Source organism: Curcuma longa, chromosome 9 (genome assembly GCF_044706935.1).
Source record: "Curcuma longa cultivar G26 ecotype Majalengka, Jawa Barat chromosome 9, ITB_CL_G26_1.1, whole genome shotgun sequence".
NCBI lineage: Eukaryota > Viridiplantae > Streptophyta > Magnoliopsida > Zingiberales > Zingiberaceae > Curcuma > Curcuma longa.
This window is the reverse complement of record NC_133869.1, coordinates 10,185,126-10,207,004: the sequence shown is the minus strand read 5'-3', so window position 1 is coordinate 10,207,004 and position 21,879 is coordinate 10,185,126. Positions and strand designations below refer to the sequence as shown.

The following is a 21,879-nucleotide window of genomic DNA, read 5'->3' as shown; positions in this document are numbered from 1 at the left end:
ACTAGCACTTCTATGCGGCATTATTGTGAAAACCATGGCATGCTACAACAATTTTCTTGCGTTGGGCGTCCTCAACAAAATGGTCGGGTAGAACGGAAGCATCGACATTTATTGGAGGTCACTCGAGCATTACTTTTTCAATCACACTTGCCGCATTCATATTGGGGTGATGCCTTACTTACAGCAAATTACCTGATCAACCGTCTTCCTTCCTCTGTTCTGAATTGGAAGACACCGCTAGAAAAGCTCACAGGTACGACACCTTCACTATCCCATCTACGAGTCTTTGGTTGCTTATGCTACATCGGAGTGGTCAACCCTGCCGGTGACAAACTATCTCCTCGAGCTCGAAGATGTATTTTCTTGGGCTATGCCGGACAAGAAAAAGGTTATCGTGTGATGGAACTTGACAATAAGCAAATGCATATCTCACGGGATGTGGTGTTTTATGAATCTGTATTCCCTTTCAAAGGACACAATTTGCTCACACAAGATGTTGAGCCTATGTTACCATTGTTATTTCCTGAAACGCAAGCACCTAGCTTGGTCGCTTCTGATACAGATAATCCCACATCTCAGTCAAATGATATTGTTGCTACCAGACAGCATATTTCCGATCCTCCTACTGTAAGTGAGCCGAGCACCACTCATTCTTTTCCAACAACAGATGAGCAGTTATCAGAAGCACCAGTTGGCCTGCGTAGAAGCAATCGCAATAGAGAGAAACCAGCCTGGATGTCTGAATATGTCACACTATTAGCGCAATCCAACATTGACACCAACATTATAGATTCAGAACCATGTGCCATGGAGGAACCACAGTATTACTCAGATGCTAAAGGACATCTCGCCTGGGAGGTAGCCATGAAGGAAGAACTTCAAGCGATGGAACAAAATCACACCTGGTCAGTGGTGCAACTCCCCCCAGGAAAGCATGCCATCGGGTGTCGCTGGCTGTATAAACTCAAACGTCATCCTGATGGAAGCATTGCAAGGCACAAAGCAAGATTAGTAGCAAAGGGCTACAGTCAAATCGAAGGAGTTGATTATGTCGAGAAATTTGCTCCAGTAGCCAAAGCTACGACGATACGTCTCTTATTGGCTTTAGCGGCTAAGCATAATTGGCATCTCCATCAAGTTGATGTAAACAATGCTTTCTTACACGGCCATCTCGATGAGACTATTTATATGGAAGCACCTGCTGGTTATGAAGTTCAAGAGGGGGAAGTATGCTTGCTTCATCGCTCCATTTATGGCTTGAAACAGGCGTCTCGCCAATGGAATTTGGAATTAACTAAATTCCTGGAGTCACTTGATTTTCAGCAGGCATCTGCAGATCCGTGTCTGTTTCTTCGCCATACGGGTACATCAATCATGTCCCTTATCGTCTATGTAGACGATATTCTCATTACAGGTAGTGATCTGTCAGATATTGCACAAGTGAAAGAGGCTCTTCATTGCAAATTCACTATTAAAGACTTGGGAACAGCCAATTATTTTCTGGGTGTCCATATCCATCGGTCAACAAATGGTATTCATTTGTCCCAATATCGCTACATACAGGATATCATCGCCGGTCTTGCAATCCCTGATTCCAAAACATATGATACACCAATGCCGCGGAATTTCAAGTTTCAACCGCCAGGTACTTCACCACCATTGGCCTGCCCAGAAGCATATCGTAGTCTGATAGGACGATTGTTGTACTTGGGTTTCACTCGGCCAGATTTGGCCTTTCCCGTACAACAACTCAGTCAATATATGCAGGAGCCAACCATGGAGCATTGGAGTGCGGCGCAACGCGTGGTGGGTTATTTGCGAAATACTTATGCCCACGGTTTATTCTATCCGGCAGGCGGCACAACAAATTTGGAAGCCTATAGTGATGCAGACTGGGGTTCTTGCCCTCTCACTCGACGATCTGTGACCGGGTTTTGTGTTTTAATGGGAGGGTGTTTGATATCTTGGAAAACCAAGAAACAAAACACCGTATCTCGGTCTTCCGCTGAGGCAGAATACAGGAGTCTTGGAACTACAACAGTGGAAATTTTATGGCTTTCTTATTTACTTCGGGATCTGCGTCAGTCCTATCCTACGCCGATCCCTCTTTGGTGTGATAACCAATCTGCCATTCATATCACGGCGAATGATGTATTCCACGAGCGCACTAAACATCTTGACATGGACTGTCACTTGGTGCGCGATGAGTACAAGAAAGGCTTCTTGTACCCATGCTATGTGCCCACCTCTCGGCAACTAGCAGACCTTTTTACCAAGTCCTTGAGTTCCCAACCGTTCCACACACTTTTGTCCAAGCTTGGTCTGAGAGTTCCCTCTTCCCAGCTTGAGGAGGGGGTGTTGGAAATCAAATCCGATATGCCTATTAAAGATTTCCAAGATTTCAGGGATACTTGATCACGAAGAAATTCCTATTATAAGAAAACTTGACCACGAAGAAACTCTCTTAAGGAATGTAATAATTTTATAATTTTGTTCTTTATATGATCATTGTACAATGTGTATATATTCACATATTGAATTAAAGAAAGACACGAGAAAATTTCTCCAACTTGGTTCTTCCTCAAATCCTGTCACTGATGGTGATCGACACAGAGGCATGTTCACTCCAATTAAGTTGTCAACAAGCAAGATAAGAATGTTGGCTACAGTTGAAATAAGGATGCCCCATATGAGCTCATTCTTCCTGGAAATAGTGAAATTGTTGTCGCCTTGCATGACAAAAACTTGCCAGGAGAAACTAACAGAGGAACAAAGAAGGTCGAACTCTATCTCAGTTGGAAAAAAACCCCAGTGACAGATAAAAGAGGTCATGAATCAGCAGATAAAAGCAAGCCTGTTGATTGCACTCATCCAAACGTAGATAATAATTAATACATGTCTCCCAGAATCTGCTACTCGATATCAACTTGCAATTGCTACTTCCAGGTAGTGAAGAATCCAAAAAGTTGATCGTTGAGGAATCTCAATCATGTACTGCACCTCAAGTGATGCAAGAAGTGGACAAAAAGAGGACCAGCAATAGTTTTAGAGGAGCCGCCCTCTCCACATTGATATAGTTAAGAAATAGAAGGTTGTAAGTGAGTGCCACGAAGCTGAAGCATGGCTAAAAGAGAAACCATAGTTGCTATTAGATTTTATTGATTTGATATATTTGTTGGGATACAATCAAAGTTTCACATTGAAAATACATAGAAAATATTATGAGTTTATAAGATGAAAGATATTTCTATTGTAATGAGGTCTTTTGGGTTGAACAAAAAAAAACTATGCGAGCTTAAGTCCAAAATGGACAATATCATACCATTGTAAAGATATTTTGATTCCATCGGTATTAACAAGCGGTATCAGAGTCATGGTCTATGTAGAACCATGTGGAGACTCTAAAAAAAAACAAAGGAGGTAGGAGAGATCGGGACCATGGGGATAATGGTTGGAGGACTCCTGGTAGAGGGAGTTCGGACTCGGACCATGAGGATAATGGTAGGAGGACTCCGGATAGAGGGAGTTCGGACTCGGACCATGAGGATAATATTAGGGGCTCCTAGTGGTCCTTTGTTTGAGGGGAGGATTGTTGGGATACAATCAAAGTCTCACATTGGATAATGATAGGGGGACTCCCGGTAGAGAGAGTTCGGACCCGGACTATGAGGATAATGGTAGGAGGGCTCCTAGTGATCCTTTATTTTAAATAAGGATTGTTAGGATACAATCAAAGTTCCACATTGGAAATACATAGAAAAGATCATGAGTTATAAGATGAAAGATATTTTCATTAAAATGAGGCATTTTAGGTTGAGGCTAAAACAAAATCATGAGGGCTTAGGCTCAAAGTGGACAATATCATACCATTATGGAGATATTTTGATTCCATCGGTACTAACAATATCTTCTATCTTTTTATCATTTACACTGTTCTAAATCTGAGGATGAATTTTTTTCAACCTAAGACCATTAATATAGGAGGATCTAAAATTTAATAATTTTTATTATTAGTAATTATTAATATTTAGTATTTAGAGTAGTTTTTAAAATTTTATTTTGTTATACTTAGGATTTTAAGTCCGTTTAAGATTTCTAAAATTTTGAATCTGTTTCTTTCTATTAAGATTTCTTTCTTTTTTTACAAATTAGGATTTTGGATCTATATAAGTATCTTGGTAATTAATATTTAAGAGAAAATTTTAATTTAATAATATTTTTAACAGTATCATTTATTTCTCTATCTCCTATATTCTTCTAAATTAATGTAGTTTAAAAGATTATTTGTAGCATTCATAATCAATATAACCCACCGAATAATTATTATCCAGTCTGATATGTCAATTCCTTTCTTCCTCAATCTGCACCTAAGTATTAAAACTTTTCTATGTGAATGTATTAGAAGATGACAAATTGCATAACTAATTTATCTTCTCCACTTATATAACTGCTATTTTCTCTATAATAATTATCTAACATTCCACAACAATAAAGTAGTTCAGTATGATGCAGTTGTCCCCGGGGTAATGGTGCCGCGGTAGACATTCGGGTTGTCACCCAGACACCCGCGGTTCGATCCCCAGCTACGGCGTATTTACAGGAATTTTCCTCCAAATGAATATCGCAATCAAAGGATGCTGGGCATCTAGATTGGCCGCTGCGTGCACTTTCCGATTTATCCTGTTGACTGATGGGAAACTTTCGGTAAGGGTACGGACCGGTCATCCCCAGGGATTGAGTTAATGGGATTATCATTTTTTTTTTTCAGTATGATACAGTTGATTTATTTATAATTCTCTCACATATAATGTTGGACTGACCGTTATGGCAGAAATATGATGCAGTAAAAATACTTACTCTCTATTTATTTGGCGGGGTAAAAATAAAAATTAGAAGGAAAAAAAAATGTATGTTTCAAACACATGGATTATAAAAATTAAAATTAATTAAAAAAAAACATAACAAACGATAAAGCGGACATACCATGGTCAGATCATGGAGTTTTGCAAGATTGACGAGTGGAATAAGCCTCAGGTAGCGATCGATCTCCGCCTGCGCAGTCCTGAACCGATGTTCAATCTTCCACGCCATGATGATAAGATAAAGAAAGCTGCGGTCTTTGCAACTCCTGACTAGGCGGTACGACCTCCTTAGTTCATCCTCCAGCCGCTGCAATGGCGCCCTCGTCGCTGGGGTTGCATTGAACTCCAACAGATTGAGCGGCTCTATGAGGGCAGAGACCACCTGCAAGTAATCGGAGAAGGCCTTGCACTTGGTTTTGTGCATTCGTGCCTTGGCGGCGGCCATCACAATTAGGGAGATGAGGCTCCGTGCATCGAGTCCCAGTAGCTGCGCAACGCCAGCGGCGTCCCCTATCGGCCCCCATGGCGACGACGCCATTAACGTGCCCTGACTAAATAGAGGAATTAATCAAATGAAATTGAATCCTCTGCTTTAATTTCCTATGAGAACGTACAGATCATAGAGAAAAGCTTTGTATGGTGTTCTAGTTCATGGTACCTGGGATTATCGGCGAAATTCTGGCGGTGGCGGCGTACTCGCGCTTCCACGCGGCTCCAAATGCGTGTAAAATTTCAGGGCAAAGGATCTCTACAAATACAATGAAATTAATGAAGAAGAAGACGACCTATTAGCGTTGACTTGATCCATGGTCCATTAATTCACAACTGTAAGAAGTTTCCAGCTTACCTACTTCAGCTTATCATTGACAGAGTTATTTTCTGATCTCGGACTTCTGAATTTTCTATTTAGAAACGGTCCATCCATGAGAGTTGCTTTTGGCCAATAACGGCCGAAGCGGTTGCAGCCGCCAGAACGAAAGAGTCGCAGAGTTGGAATCATCGGAGAAAATACTAGAACGACGACCCTTATTTCCTTTGGCACTATGGTCACAATCTCCCTTTTCACACTTGTAAATACCAAATATACCCGTCGTCTTATGATGCAGAAACAACACATAAGGAGTCAAATTTCAATAGATTATAATTTCTGACTGGAAATTAAAACGAGACACGGTCGGATGCTAAACGAAGCTCTTTTTGAGACCTTTATGCTACACGGTCGGTCACTTATTTTTCATTATTTCATTTAAAAAATTATAGACTGATGGATCACCCTCATCCGACTGAATCTACAAAATCACAATTAAGATCGATATGACATGACTTAAACTTTAATTATCATTTAAGAAGTGATAAAAAGGAACAAATTAAAGCTCTTTAGGAGTTCAATAATGATATAAATATTAAATGAGATGTGGGGTTTAATGTTGATTTCCTATAAAAAATAATAATTCTATTATTGGCACTAATTAAGACTGTGTGAACAACTATTTCATGTTGAAATTGATTGATATGTCACAATAAATAGTCAACTAGGACGTTTGTGTGACTATTAAATTATAATTTCATTATATTTTCAATAAAAAATAATTTTTATTTCAATATTAATGCAGCACTTTGGTTATAATTAATATAATATATAATAAATTTATTCAAAATTAATATAATGCATAATTACTTATTCAAAATTATTATTTTTTAATCAGCATTTTGTATCCAATTTGCGTCGATTAATTCTTAGAGTAACAGATCTGATTTCACAAAAAATTTTCACTAGCTATCACTTAATATCACCCATTTAGACAACCCACTTTCTGAATATTATTTATTATATATTATAGTTATTTTTAATAAAATTGTTAGAAATAAATTTGGCTAAGTTAAAAAAATAATAACCAAATTTTAAAAAAATATTTTAACATAATAATATATATTTTTAACGTTCTAGTAAGTTTAATCAAAAGTATTATACGAGTAAGATAAGGCACTATAATGAAGGAGCGTCAGAATTAACATGCCTAGCTCCATAGGCAGTGTCTCTCTGTCGACTGTCGGTAACGTCGTCCATGGAGACGACGACGACTTTTCACGGGCCACCGACGATACTCGATAGTACCCTACAGCCCCCCGCTAGTTCAACTACTGCAGCTCTCTCTCTCTCTCCGATCGTCTCACTGCTCATCTTCCTCGCTAACTGCTGCGATCTATAAAGAGACTGCAGGTAGATCCATTGCCAGAGTATTCCCATGCACACCTCTCCTCTCCTCTCCTCTCCTGTCAACTAAACATGGAGAACAAGAAAACCTCACCTCCTAGTAAACTAGGGTTCAACAGAGGCTCCTGGACGGCTGCTGAAGACAAGATCCTGCTGGACTATGTGGCAGCTCATGGCGTAGGCAAGTGGGGGAAGGTACCCAAAGCTTCAGGTCACTTCATCTAGATCTCAACATTTTATAATTTAGGATTGAGTTAATTCGATCTGTGTCTCTGACTGGTTTTGGGGGTTTAATTTGCTTTAGGCCTGAATCGGTGCCCGAGAAGCTGCCGGCTTCGATGGCTGAACTACCTGCGGCCGGACATCAAGAGGGGGAACATATCGGACGACGAAGAGGACCTCATCATCAGGCTCCATAATCTCTTGGGAAACAGGTGCATGGTTTTGAAGAGAATGTGTACATGTTTGTGTTTATAGAGTGTGCTTCTCGCTTATCATTCAAGTTTAAACCTTGTAGGTGGTCTTTGATAGCCGGACGACTGCCCGGTCGAACAGATAATGAAATCAAGAACTACTGGAACACCGTGTTGAAGAAGAAGCTCACTGTCAAGTCGAGCACGGGCACGGGCATGACCAAGTGCATGAGTGAGTCGACTCCATTAAGTGAACATGGCAGTGGAAAGGAGTGCATAGAAGCAGTACTGATCCATGAAGACGAGTTATTGGATGCTTCTTTCTCACTTTCGATCGAAGATCAGGATGATGTTTTCGAGCAACTCGCGAGCTTTGAGACCGACGACGGGCAATGGCCCAGAGGCATTTTCGACTTTGAATTCTTCGAACAAGATGCCGGAATTTGGGGAGATGCATGCTGATTCTCTAGTGTCTTTTGGTGGTGATTTGTTCATGTAGCCATGTGGAGATTTATCTTCAAACACATGAATAATGATCTTAATTAGTGTTTAGCTAGAAAGTTTCTTTTCTTGATTAACTGAAGGTTTTAAGTTAAGTTTGCAGCTAAAGAAACGCATAAAAACTCCAAAAAAATTATGACTTTGAACCACAAATGAACAACTAAAAGCTTACTCTCTCAAAAATTTAACTAAGCATTGCTAAATGACTCAGTGAGCTTGATTATATAGATTCTTCTATTTAACTATATATAGAATTTAGTGGGATTGAGTATCTAGATTCTCTATGTATAGAACTCGATTTTCTATTATATGTTTATCTATATTTAACTAAAATTTTATTTTATTATTAATTAATTTTTTTAATCTTACTCTTTCTTGATTCATTGTGTACATTTGTCAGTCTTATATCATCAAACCAAACCATTTATTGATCACTAAAGTTTAAAGTTTTCACTCAATTGATGCAATCTTAACTTTCTCAATTGATGCACCATTTTAACTCTTTTTTTGAGTATTTTTTAAGTTTCTTTATCTTTTTTTGATGATTATCTTCGAGGAGCATACACGTCAGCAGTTCGTTGGCCAGTGACTTGATCATCCACGGTATTTGGCCAGAATAAATTGGTATCATTTGTGAAAAATATGAGCCAAGACGCTACAATGATTAGCACTGAAAAAACTAATGACAATCACAGCTCTGCTGGAGAAAAAAGTGACGGTGAGGTAATAGCCCTAACACTAAAAAAAATTCAATTTGGTTTTCCTTTCAAGTGCCTGCCATGGGAGTTGGCAACAACAAATCTGCACAGGCAATACCCTCCAAGGCAAGCGACCCATCTTCTCCTCAGATCAAAACTCAAGGGTGTGTTTGGTTCAGTTATCATATATAACCTTGGTCATATGATTACCTGGTAATCACATGATCGAGGTTATGGAGTATAAAATATAACCTTATGTTATTTCGGTCAACTTATTTATTTTGATGGAATAAAACATAACCAGTTTTTTATTTACTATATTATCCTTATTTAAATAAATTAAATTAAATTAAATTATTAAATATTAATAATGATAAGAACTTGATACCATATCAACAAATAAATATAATTTATTTATAATTTTTAAAATTTAAAATAAATTTATATTATTTATTAAAATAAATTATTTTAATAAAAAATTCATTAAATTAATAAATATAATTCATTAATTTTATTTTTTAAAATTTAAAATAAATTTATATATATTTAAAATATAATTCATAAAAATAATTATTTTAATATAATAATTTGTTAAATTAATAAACATAATATGTTAATTTTATTTAATAAAATAATTCATTAAAATAATTATTTTAATAAAATAATTTATTAAATTAATAAACATCATTTATTAATTTTATTTTTTTAAAATATAACATAAATGTATATATATATTGTTAATAAAATAATTCATTAAATAATAAATATATTTCATTAATTTTTTTTAAATTTAAAATAAATTTATATATATTTTTAAAAATAATTCATTAAAAATTATTTTAATAAAATAATTTATTAAATTAATAAATACAATTTTTTAATTTTATTTTAATAAAATAATTATTTTAATAAAATATTTATTAAATTAATAAACATCATTTATTAATTTTATTTTTTAAAATTTAACATACATTTATATATTTTTAATAATATAACTTATTAAAATATTAATTTTAATAAAATAATTCATTAAATGAATAAATATAATTTATTAATTTTATTTTGATAAAATAATTTAGTAAAATAATTTTTTAATAAAATAATTTATTAAATTAATAAACATCATTTATTACTTTTATTTTTTAAAATTAACATAAATTTATATATTTTAATAAAATAATGTATTAAAATAATTATTTTAATAAAATAATTTATTAAATTAATAAATATAATTTATTAATTTTATTTTATTAAAAAAAAATTAAAATAAATTATCTTTTTTAAATTTATAAAATTATAAATTAAGTAACTCGATTTTAATTAGATTTCACAATACATTTTAATTAATTAATTAAGTTTTAAAATTGAAGGGTAATTATGAGAAAAAAAATTTCGTTAACCTTCAGAATTATAGAAAATCTTAAACTACCAAGGTTATCATATTCCTGAATTATAACCCATTTGTTGAGCACCGGGGTCCGGTGTGTTAACTGAGACGGATGAAAAAAGTCTATATAATGCTTTCTAGAAGAGTGATCAGAGCAGTGAGAGCTTATCCTTTTCAGTTCCGTTCACAGGGGTTTCCTTTGTCAAAATCAAAAGGTCTGATTCTTCCGAGGAGGCATAGTTCTGTGAAGTAGAGTGATAGGCATCGCCGAGAGAAGCCGTCTACTTATAATTCTCCTGTGCCATCTGTGTACGAGCTCCTTTCTCCCGACTAGGAGGAGGGTCTGAATCCAGCTCTTTCCTTATATTATAAAGTAGTAATTCGTTATACTAGACTAGAATAGATCGAGGGCAGTGAGTAGGAGAACCGTCTCACTCTCTTCACAAGGCATTGACTGCTCACTCTGATTATAGGTGCTCTTGGCCTATGGGAAGCAAGTCGAACTCAATATCAAATGATTCAATTCATGACAAAGAGGTGTGTCAAAGTCAAATCTATTCCGCTATGTGAAGTGAAGCACTCTGTACCAATTCCCTCTTCCCGAAACTCTCCAGTGGGAGATCCCAATCCTTTCCCTTCTGTTGTACCCCGCCCAGATCTAGCTGAGCCAAAATAAATTTCGCCTGCCTATTTCAATTTAAGTTTAGGAGCCACTCTTTACAAAGGAAGGGCCACGACCCGCAGAGCAAAGAAGGGTGGAGACCTGTCGGTGCCCTCACTCGTCCCGCTCCTGAGTCCGAAGAAGGACTTGAGCTTCTGAGCCCGCTATACTTGAGCGGATGTCCGCTTGGATGACTCTCACTGGCCCTATAGAATAGAAAGTTTCAATGCTCTCGGAGCCGTTGAAGGGGTCTCAATCAAAGAGGCCTAGTCTTAAATGAGTCTTAAGCCTAAGGGGAGCGCAGATGAGGCAAATAACCTCGAGCATCACCTACTTTTAATTGCTAAAAAGAACCAAAGAGTTAGTTAGAGGCGCCTTAAAGGATTGGGAATTAGGCCCTATCTACAAAGGAAAGGTAGCCAGATCCTGATCCAAACAACTTCGGGATCACTTCTATAGGCTATGCGACTCCCTTCGCAGCTAATTAAACAGCTTAGCTTGCTAATGCTTCATGCCCAGCCCAGGTCAAATTTACCTGGTATAAGGTAAGACTTCAGGAATCAATCCTATAAGCCCTAAAAAGAGAAGGAGCGAATGTAATGACGCCTACAAATGAATGGTAGAACCGAGTTAAATGCATTGGCAGCTGGCTGGGAAAGGGTACTCAAAAGCAGAACATCAACCTCCACTCGCCCCCCCTTATTCAAATGGTGGAAGCCCTCATCTGAGTTCGGCATTCCATTCGTCATAGAGGAGAAGCCCAACATTATCCACACTACTCTGTATGTAGATATCCTTTATTTGTCTTCGGTGTCCGACTCTCAGAGGGTTCTCTCGCTTAGATATAGGGTGGACCTAAGATATATAACGAGGAAAGGATAATAGCACAGGAGGCACCGGAACATTTTTACCGAACTGGGTCGAAGAGATAGAACCTCTTTCGTCTTGCTATCCCGAGCCAGCATACGAGCCAACTCTAGTTACTAAGCATAGCCATCCCAGTAAATTCTTTCCCTTAATCATAGAGACCTCGCTGCCGAACGCATAAGAGTGGAAGCTAGGAGAGGAGTACAAGTAGCTCCGCGCTTTCTTGCTCTTGAGTCTAGCCACTCCGTACCTAACCTCACTGGCTTTCTCAACCTCGCCTATCCCTATGGGGTTATAGGTACAGTCGTCTATAGCAACCGTTCTCTTCCTAACCTTCAGTATACTACAGTCTATCCTTGAAGAGACTGATGCCACATGCTAAGCGAGCCCTGCCCAACCCCTATTTTATCCGCCCAATATATTCACTCTGACCGTGCATTGGAGTTCGCTTCCCCCTGTGCATAAACTATCTTCCTGCTCTGCACCTTCCTCTCTTCCCCGGTCCAGTCGTCAAGGATCTTCTTATGTTAGCTCAGCAGCTGGTGCCTTTGCTTTGATCCGAGAGGTCTTCTTCAAGGATCAAAGTCAAGTACTCGATGGCGCAGAGAAGGAGCGAACGAGCAGTGAAACGGGAGTGGCCCACCTCTGTAAAGAAGAAAGAACTGGAAGCCAGAACCCGCTCGAGTGGGAGGCCCGGGTAAGGAGAGCTTACATTCTTATATAAGAGCGTAGACACTTCCTAACTAGCTCAGCTCATTGCTCTTTGGAACGCAGTGACCTGAGCCCCTTCGGGTCTTACCTCCCTTTCCCTTCGGCCAGGTATAGCTCCCTTCCTCAATTTACTTTTATATTAGGTGGTTCGTCAGATACATTTCTTGAATCTGGGTGCCGTATGCCTTGCCTTCTTCCGTTGGCCGGCTCTCTTCTTTTCTCCCCTTCCTTTCATTCAATTCCGCTTTCCTCCCCCGAAGAGAACTACTATATCAGGTACACCCCACTATATATTAAGTTCGTAATACCAGTAATTTGCTGCAGATTATTACCAGTATAGTTGCGTTCATGGCGCCAAGGAGATAAATAGCCCCAAAGGCCCTGCATTCATAATATAAGTTCTAATCCGCCTGTATATAATATAAGTTCCTCTGCTACCCCTGTATATATATTGGGCAGATAAATAGCCTTTGGGGCTATTTACGAAAGGAGATAAATAGCCCCTTTGGCCCCCCATAATATTAAGTTAAGTTCTAACTGTATATAATATAAGAGTTGTACCTCTGCTACGCCTCTTTGAGTCGAAAATAGACCCTTTGGCTAAGGAGATAAATAGCCCCAAGAAGATAAATAGCCCCTTTGGCCCTACCTGTATATAATATAAGTTCTAATCAGCCTGTATATAATATAAGAGTTGTACCTCTGCTACGCCTCTTTGAGTCGAAAATAGACCCAAAGGCTAAGGAGATAAATAGCCCCAAGAAGATAAATAGCCCCTTTGGCGTAGACTAACTGTATATAATATAAGATAAGTACCTCTGCTACGCAGAGGCATATAAATAGCCAAAGGGGCTATTTACGACTAAGTAGACTAACTGTATATAATATAAGAGTTGTACCTCTGCCACGCAGAGGCATATAAATAGCCTTTGGGTCTATTTTCGACTCACAAAGAGGCATAGCTGAGGTCTTTATATTATAGTAAGAGGGATTAGTCTACTTAGTCGTAAATAGCCCCAAAGGCTATTTCTTCTACTCAGCATAGCTGAGGTCTTTATATTATATACAGGCAGATTAGTCTACGCCTTTGGGGCTATTTACGACTAATCCGAATTTACCTAAAATCAAGTAAATTCCGCTTCCCAATTATATATAGTATGGCTCATTCGGGTAAGGAAGGGACCATTCCTCATGTCATGCGATGGACGAACTGAATCGTTCAATTCCTGGGATGATCCGTTGACCCATTATTAGCCAGGCCTTGAGTTAACTATGGCAAGGGCTGAATCCAACCAAATTAAAAGAAAGCTCTAGAGAGGGGAATCCAACCGAAGCAGAATAGGCACTAAAGAAAAGCAGTAAAGAGACCGGAAGAGAAGAAAGACCATCATCTTCTCTTTCTCAGATGATTGGAATGATGGATTGCATCTACTCATTTGCTAATTGTCCCAGGTAGCCCTACCCTTCTCTCTTGGCTTTCTCTATCCAGAGTCTTAAACAGAAAGAGTCCCCCGCTATCGAACCGAGGCAAAGTACTCTAGTTAAAGCCTAACCCGCACGTACCTACGGAAAGAGAGAAAGCCTCAGCCTGCCTCTTCCCACCATCTTTAGTCCAGTACGCGGTGGCAAACCTATTATATAGACTGAGACCAGTGCACTTTAGCGAGAGTCAGATAAGTTCTTTACCCCCTCAAGTGCTGGACAGAGAGTCTGAGTTCCTCTGCCCTGTCGAAGAAAGCGGCCTAAATACCTCCCAGGAGAGAGAATCAGACGGAGAGAGCCTACTACCATACCAACTTCTCTAATTCCACTTCCATTAGGCTGACGAAGTCGACGTAGAAGCACGCTTCTCATTTTTTAAATTTATATTTATTTTAGGCCTGGCGTCAAAGTAGGAATTGCACACCCAGGAAAAGAGTGAGGCTCAGTTCTTTTTTTATGGGTCGACCCATAACGCGGCTCAAAAGAAGGGATCTCCCAGAGCTATTCAAACAGTGCTAGGTCCAAGGTCTAATTAGGTACTCAAGATAATACTCAACTCGCTCCGCACCTTACGCTACTGGAACATTTCTTTACGCATCCGGGCTCTATTGGTAAGATCTGCGCCCCACTTTGCTCTATAGAATGAACTCAAAGCGCGTCGTTATCACTCGCCCCTCGCCTCGTTCAATCAGCTGCCTATCCTATCGCTCTTCTTATCAATAAAATTATCCAGATCTGGCAAGGAGGGCTTCACGTAGAAGGAGACCGGGTCGGATACCAATCCAGAAAGAACCCGGAGGCACTTCCACTTCCAATGCTTCTCTCGCCTTTATCTTGAGCCAGCCCTAGCCCCTCGTACGTAGCATTATCTAGACCTACATGAAAGGGAATGAAATCCGGAACCTGCCCCCCGTTGCATATGAAGGACGTCCGATTCTCTTATAGCTCTCAGATTCAGATCTTGGTTATTGAGTCTTGCCCTCTTTTCTTCTCTCGTTCAGGAACCTCTTGTTGAGGCATGTGAAGAGCATGACGCATGATAGTGGTATACTTCTGGGTGACCTGGGGCTTCCCGTACAAGAAAGAAAGCTACCTCTATACATAGCTCTGCCTATAGAGCCAGACAGAGAACCTGCGATCACTCACGCGTCACGTGTCAATCAAATGGTCCACCTTTCTTTTCTTAACTTCAAAGGATGGATTGCCTCCCTCTCTCGCTAACTATATAAAAATAGAATCTAACTCTCTTTCATCTCTCAGCAAAGCATTTTTCTTTTCTCAGTGATATTCCCAGTGATACAAGCGGACTAAGATCGGGCTAATTACATGAACAAGCGAGCACTATAGATGTCAACTGCATAGATGAATATCATGCATAGCACAATGTTATCATTGAATTGATGTGATAATAGCTACCGAACGAGGGTCTCACGGTCATGTAAGCCACGAATGCGTGCATGGCACCCGACCGGGAAGATCATAATCCACAGCTTCAGCCGGGACCAGACAAGAGACTTTTCACAGGCACACCAGCAAATGACAGGGAGAGGCGAGACGGCATAAGAGTCCCAGTAAGAGATGAATTGACCTTTTGAATAAATGGGATCAGACCCCACCCAACTGGTGGAAGTCGGGCGGAAGACCTGAAGCGAGTGAGACCATAGTCTCAATTGTATGATAAATGAGTACACAAATTCATCACATATTTGACTGCATGGTGTGACATCATCCACGACCCGATTCAGACAAGACTAAGCAAGACCCTTGATTCAAAGAATATTACCCCTAGAGCGCTACCCCTATTCTCCATCACTCCTCTTTTCAATAGTTCTGAGCCCTTCGGAGCCTCATCTTTGCAAAGCAGATATTCCCTTCCTTCCTTCTTTCTCGTCCCTTTCTTTCACACCGTAAGAAGCTAAGTATCTCCTATTATAAGAGATAAGAACTTAGTAGCCGGGGCGCAAGGCTAGGGCTCCCTCGTAGGTGCGCATAAACATGGAATGATCATTGGACTCAGAGACAAGTAGGGCAAATGAATGAGGCAATATATAGAGAGAGTGAGTCTCTCATCTATTCCATATAGTCATCAACTTGCAGCTCAAGTCTATCTACATTTGAAAGTTTAGAGATTATTATGTGCTGCACCTTTGAGTTGTTGGAGGCTAACAAAGTAGTTGGTTTTGAACAAAGAGGATGACCTGTTTCTGATGATTCCATGATCTCATCAACAATATCTTCGACAAAATGAATACCAGAAGAGATATCTTGAGAGATAGAGATACTATTAGGCTCATTAATTATGATTCTTTTCTGGAAGCTTCTTTAAATATTTATACACCATTTTGGAGGACGACATCTGGGATGGTCTCATTTGAATTCACAGGAGAGGCATACAGTGGTTCTTCATCTTCTTTTGATAATTCTTGAAGCTTCACATATTTCGTGCTAGAAGATGCATGTGGTCATTACCTACTCTATGAAAAGTACGTATCATGTGGATCCTGTAAATGGAGAGTTGTGTCAGCAGCACTCACCATGCTTTGGTCAATGTGTCTGTTAAGGTCAATTCCTTTGGGAGGTTCATCTTCCATCAAGTGCTTTTTTTCTTGTTAAATCATATAAATTTTCAGATAAGATTCCAAAGGTTTCAGCAGTTGGCTGGGTTACTGTTATACTGTTTCCTTCATCAGGAATCTCAGAGGAACCTTGCACACGTGGTAATCCACCATGTAAATGCCTGAGAGCTTGGTCACTTATTTTCTCCTAAGATGACGAAGGTATCCCATTGATGCCAATATTACCCGATTGAATTGTTGTTGAGACACTGGTATGGCTACAAGATGCTTCTCCACTTGCAGAAGAAGAGTAGTTGAAGCAATGCCAATGTTCTTGCCTGGATTCACATCTGAATTTGAAGCAATACATGAATTCATCATGCTTTTTACTTCCATCATCGGTTGTAACTTCCTTTGGCTCAAGGATGACTGACCTTTGGGATCGGAGGATACTAATCTTAGAGAAGATTCTTAGCAGGTGGTGAACTTGGAAGGAGTTCTTTGGCCGGTAGCAACAAGATCCCCGAACAAGTGGGTGATGATAACGCAAGGTGGAGACTTTGTGTGTTGGGCGACAAGAAGGAGAAAGAAAGGAGGTTGATTTAAAACTTAACAATTAGGTTTTTAATCTTTGTAAATAACTCTTCATATGAGTTGTATTTATAGATCTGCAACGGATTTGGTTCACTAACCAAAAACCCGCATCCATTAACAAACTCCAAATTGTTAGCCTTAAGTTTGGTTCACAATCAAATCGGGTTGGTTCAAAATCAAACCATCTTTAATTAAAACTAAATCAATTTGGTTCATAATTAAACTAAAGAGGGCACATTTTGTCTTCAAAAGGCGTGACCCATCCGCACTTCCTTTTCGGTGAAATATCTTCCATATTTGTCCTTCGTCTTGTCCAACCGGACTCAATTTCTCTCGATCTAAGAACCTAATTCTCAAACTAGTTTAATGTCTCTTGGAGAAACTCGTTGTGCGTGTGACCTTATAGATTTTAGATTTATGTTGATCGTCCATAATTAATCATTAATTACGGATCGATCATGAGTGACACCTAGTAGTCCATCATGACTGTCACGCCCCGGGAAGGCCGACCGAAAAATTTTGGCAGCATCTCCCCAGTAACTGTGACAATTCCTAAAAATACAGACAAATATACGCGACCACAAATGGTCGGAATAAGGACTACACGTCCCACAAGCAATACAGAAACATAATACTGAAAATAAAGGGCCTACTCGGCCATACAACCATACCACATCACAGATAACCAAATATGCGACAAATGGAAACATGTACGAAGTAGGAATACAATCAAACAACGACAAACATCTACAATAAACCATAAAAGAGTCCATGTCCAAATGCACTATAAACCGTATCGAAATAACGAAAACTCCGAACACAAACCAATAGAAAACCTCCGGAGGTGAGATGGATACAACCAGACAACCTCTCCAAGCTCCAAGCAATCTATCTGCTACCTGGGGAGAAATCAATACAACCCCAGGGTCTGGGTAGTGAGCATTTAAATACTCAGTGGATACAGGAAGAAGTGCATGTCAAGTACAACAGTAGGAATAATATAAGAATCAACTGGAGTAAGCAGGAATAGACTGAGTAAGAAATAAACTACAGCTAACAGGTATCCGCATGGATCATGGTATATCAACAAAACAGAAAGGAGTAAATCCTACTGTACAACAGGTATAGGTAATCAACAGGTATCATGAATCAGGGATATGTCAAGGTATATCAGCATGGTAATCAGGAACCAGTCATACTGTGCAACAGATAAAAGTGATCTACATGTATCATGTATGGTATGGCACACAATGCAACAAACATAGCATATCAATGCAACAATCGTAAGCATATGATGAAAGTAAACTAAATATATATATCAACCTACCAACGGTGCATGTAAATACGTAGCAACCATAGCAACCAAAATATCCGTCACTGTCTGCACTCGTCGTCCCCAGTCACTCCTCTCACGGCAGTGAAGTGGGGAGCACGACAGGACATACTGTGCAATCTCCATCAACTGGCCACTAAAATAAGTGGGGAGTGGCAGTGTGGCAGGAGGGCTAGAGAGCCAGTCCTGGTTGCACCCAACTATAGTGCAAACCTCTTACCTATGTGGCAACTCAACACGGTGCAGGTAAGATCCACCAACAACAACAACTACAACTATATGAATGTATGGTGATCATCCCAACATGTAATAGCTACAATCATATAGCATGTTCAACATGAATCTCTAAAGGATATCATCAGTCAAGGTTACAATAGTTAAGATTTATTCTAACAATAGATAGGAAATTCTAAGGTCAACCAGCATGTGTCAAGTATCAACGGCATAAGATATCAACCATATCTCTAACATGTGAACAGGATAGTATAAATACTGATCATCATGAAGGTCAACAAAAAGTATTAAGCATCGAGTATCAACAGATGTCAACGAGGTAAATAAACTAAGTATCAACAGTCTCAACGTGGTAGGAAACAACAGGAAGAAACATGCACTGTAGAGAACCTGTATTGACTAAGTACAGGGTACCCACCTGATCTGAAGTCTGTAAATGCTAGAACCCCCAGAAAATATAATCCAAATAATATGACCAATAAAAGTCAAGGTCCTGCAACAGTCAATAACACAATGTTTACTAATACAACTCTATAATTAACCTATATTTCAATAGATTAATTCCGATAAATTTTACGGTATCAAACCGATCGATACTCACCACTACACACAAGATAAAGTCAACATTCTACCCAATTAATTACCCTGATCAAATCAAATCCATCTACTAATCAATCACTACCATCCCCAAAGTTAATAACAATAATCAGTAACAATTAGCAATGAAAACTCACCTCTACTACAACCTCTGCCCTTGCAACCAGCTAAACTCCACGAGTTTCCCACACGGCACTGTTCACAGTAAATAGGGCAATCTAATTATACTAGCACACAACACAGTATAAGAATCCAACTATCTCATTAAGCACTTACCTTAAGGCCCAATTTCTTTGCCCTACACAAGCTTAGGTTTCTCCTCTTAAGCTTACTGCCGAACCTTCCTCAACTTTCGGTCAGTTTGCGTCAACACTCTGTGGAAGAAGCAGAACCGATCCAGATCCAAGAAATTCAAAACAATCAACAAGTATTCAGCTACTAATCAAGGAAGAACCCTACCCTTACCTATCAGCTTCTCTTTCTTCGTTCTTCCTCTTGCTTGTAGCCGAACCAATACAATCCAACCCCAATCGGATCAGCTCCCTTCACTGAGCTGTGGAAACAGAATCGATCTAGATCTATAGAAATTGAAGCCATCAAATCAGTTTCACTCAAGAAACCGAAACAAGAAACCTAGTTTAACTCCCTTACCTTTCTTCCTGCTTTGGCTTGCAGCAGAAACCACCGGCAGCTCCCCCACAACCGGCCAAAACTAAATCAAACTCCCGATCTAAGTTCTGAGAAGCAAGAAACCAAGATCTAAACTCAAGATCAACTACAAATCCCAAGAATCCAACTCAATCTCAACTTACCGGTGGTTCTCCTCAACCTTCGGTTCGCCGTCTGATTCCTCTGCTCGACGGCTCCAATCGGCACCGCCTGACCATTGACAAGCCAACCCCCCCCCCCCCCCCCCGCAGCTGAGTTTCCGTCGCCGGCGTTCCTTCCACTCCGGTCCCGCGTTGGAAGGCTTCGGCGTCGGCGTAGAGGGGCGGCGTCTTCGTGCGATCGGAGAAACAGGGAGAGGGAGATCGCGATCGGGAGAAACCGGAATCGACCTTATAACCTTTCTTAACGGGTCAGGTTTAGTCTTTTAGGATCCAATGCCCATTAACCCTAACCCATTAGCCCTATTTACAATTAAATTCTAAAAGTTTAGGTATTTTACAATGACCCTCAATTAACTGAAAAATCACAGTTGATTCTAGAACTATTTCTGAACCCTTTAACAGCTATAGTTGTTCATGTATCTGTTCCTTTCACTCATCTTATACCCGCTTAGTTCAAGACATGGTTTATGTATTAGCCCCCACTAGGCTAACTACGTCACACCTAGCTTAAACAATAATTTTTTATCCTACGGATTCAAGTTACTCAACAAATTTATCTAAGAGAATCATCCTCTTGACGTGTTTCTACTTTGGCCACAGACTTACAAGTAATAATCGTAACAAGTGGTTATAGGATATACGCCTCTTAATAAAATGAGTGGTGAATCCTTTGTTGACTACTCAATCACCTTTAGACACTTTGACTTATACTCAATCATCTTGGGTTCATACCTTCATAGAGACGCTTACTTAAGATATCAAAGCATATGTCTTCATGACTAAGATGACTTGAATATCTCAAGTCGATGGAAACTTGCATTTGAACTTGTAACACTCGTATTTTCCCCACTTAAGATTATTGGTTAGATTTAGAATATTTCGTAAAGAGATAGGGGTTAATTATAAATAATCCTGATGAATTTGTAATTAAGGAGGGGTTAATTATTAAATTTAATAATTAAGCATTAAAGGCTAAGGAGTTAATTGGGTTGAGCTCATTTGGGGTAAATGATTTCATCCATTTAGTCAGTCAATTAGGAGTTTATTTAGATTAATGAGTAGGAACTAGAGTTAGGTTAAGATTTTGATAAAATAAAATAGATAAAAAGGTTCGTCTCGCGAAGACGAATCCAACAAAACTGGTTTGGATCAAATCGGAGGTCATTTGATTAGTGAACCACGCGAACCAAAATTTAATCCGGTTCGCTACAGTAACAAATTTAATTGTTTTAATAAACCCTAAGTTTTAATTGGGTTTAGCCGATAAAAATGCGGTATTTTAGATTTAATCGGGTAAAGTTACTGTGCACTCCTCAAAATAAAGTCGTGTACTGTTTCTCTTCCCCGCACGACTCGCGATCGCGACCGCGCTCGCTTTCTGTTCCGCGACTTCTTCGCGCGCCGCCCGCGTCCGTCGGCGAAAAGTTCGGAACGGAAGAGGCTTTAAAAGGAACCCTAGCCCGCCAGCCGTGCTCCAGCCTCGACGCCATCCCCGCCGACCAGCGACGCCGCCGCTGCCGCTGTTTCCCCTACGATCCTTCCACAGCTGAGCTGAATCCTCTGTTCCGCTGCCTCCGCGTGGGATCGCCGCTGCACAGGCCGACGCCGTCGCCTCCTCCGCCCGACGCCACCGTGAAGACGCTGCCAACCTTCGCCACATACCAGCGCCGCCACCCGTGCCACCTCCTCTGTTTCTGCACACCGACGAAACTCAAGACCGCCGTGAGCCGGCCGCCGCCGCTCACCTGCGACTGCCGACGCCAGTGCCGTCTTCAGACGCCATCCGATCGCCGCCTCTGTTCCACGCCGCGCTGCCCTGTTCGTGGAGAAGACAAGCGCAGCAAAGCCACGAATTATTAATTAATTAGATTAATTAATTAAGGTAAGTTTAATTAATTAAAGTAATTTGATTAATTAAAGTTTGTTGATTAAACTAGTT

The 21,879-nt window shown here is 39.7% G+C and overlaps 2 protein-coding genes and 1 long non-coding RNA gene across 5 annotated transcripts; 1 reads left to right on the top strand and 2 right to left on the bottom strand.

Annotated features, from left to right (window-relative positions):
* Positions 1 to 3,001: 3,001 nt before the first annotated feature.
* LOC141834530 (cell number regulator 13-like) lies at positions 3,002 to 5,400 on the bottom strand. The gene is made up of 2 exons (XM_074721850.1): positions 4,984 to 5,400; positions 3,002 to 3,124 (listed from the first exon to the last, which is right to left on the bottom strand). The coding sequence occupies exons 1-2, from the start codon at positions 5,398 to 5,400 to the stop codon at positions 3,002 to 3,004; spliced, it is 540 nt and encodes a 179-aa protein (XP_074577951.1).
* Positions 5,401 to 7,105: 1,705 nt separating this feature from the next.
* On the top strand, positions 7,106 to 7,952 carry LOC141835219 (transcription factor MYB114-like). The gene is made up of 3 exons (XM_074722649.1): positions 7,106 to 7,288; positions 7,382 to 7,511; positions 7,595 to 7,952. The coding sequence occupies exons 1-3, from the start codon at positions 7,150 to 7,152 to the stop codon at positions 7,950 to 7,952; spliced, it is 627 nt and encodes a 208-aa protein (XP_074578750.1). The 5' UTR covers positions 7,106 to 7,149.
* A 9,775-nt stretch (positions 7,953 to 17,727) lies between these two features.
* On the bottom strand, positions 17,728 to 20,001 carry LOC141834362 (uncharacterized). Of its 3 annotated transcripts, none has more exons than XR_012602321.1 (7): positions 19,923 to 20,001; positions 19,762 to 19,847; positions 19,570 to 19,688; positions 19,387 to 19,484; positions 19,248 to 19,305; positions 18,932 to 19,006; positions 17,728 to 17,845 (listed from the first exon to the last, which is right to left on the bottom strand). It is a non-coding gene; the product is annotated as an uncharacterized LOC141834362 (long non-coding RNA). The 3 variants fall into 3 exon arrangements; XR_012602319.1 differs by having other exon boundaries at positions 19,576 to 19,688; XR_012602320.1 differs by lacking the exons at positions 17,728 to 17,845; positions 18,932 to 19,006 and adding an exon at positions 19,114 to 19,158 and having other exon boundaries at positions 19,576 to 19,688.
* Positions 20,002 to 21,879: the final 1,878 nt, after the last annotated feature.

What these genes read in the sequence shown, in the direction of transcription:
- LOC141835219 (XM_074722649.1), top strand. Translation starts at nt 7,150, where the DNA reads ATGGAGAACAAGAAAACCTCACCTCCTAGTAAACTAGGGTTCAACAGA. An exon ending in GAAGGTACCCAAAGCTTCAG is followed by an intron (nt 7,289 to 7,381) that starts GTCACTTCATCT and finishes AATTTGCTTTAG; the next exon opens with GCCTGAATCGGTGCCCGAGA. An exon ending in CATAATCTCTTGGGAAACAG is followed by an intron (nt 7,512 to 7,594) that starts GTGCATGGTTTT and finishes TAAACCTTGTAG; the next exon opens with GTGGTCTTTGATAGCCGGAC.
- LOC141834530 (XM_074721850.1), bottom strand. Translation starts at nt 5,400, where the DNA reads ATGGCGTCGTCGCCATGGGGGCCGATAGGGGACGCCGCTGGCGTTGCG. An exon ending in AACTCCATGATCTGACCATG is followed by an intron (nt 3,125 to 4,983) that starts GTATGTCCGCTT and finishes TTTCTCTTTTAG; the next exon opens with CCATGCTTCAGCTTCGTGGC.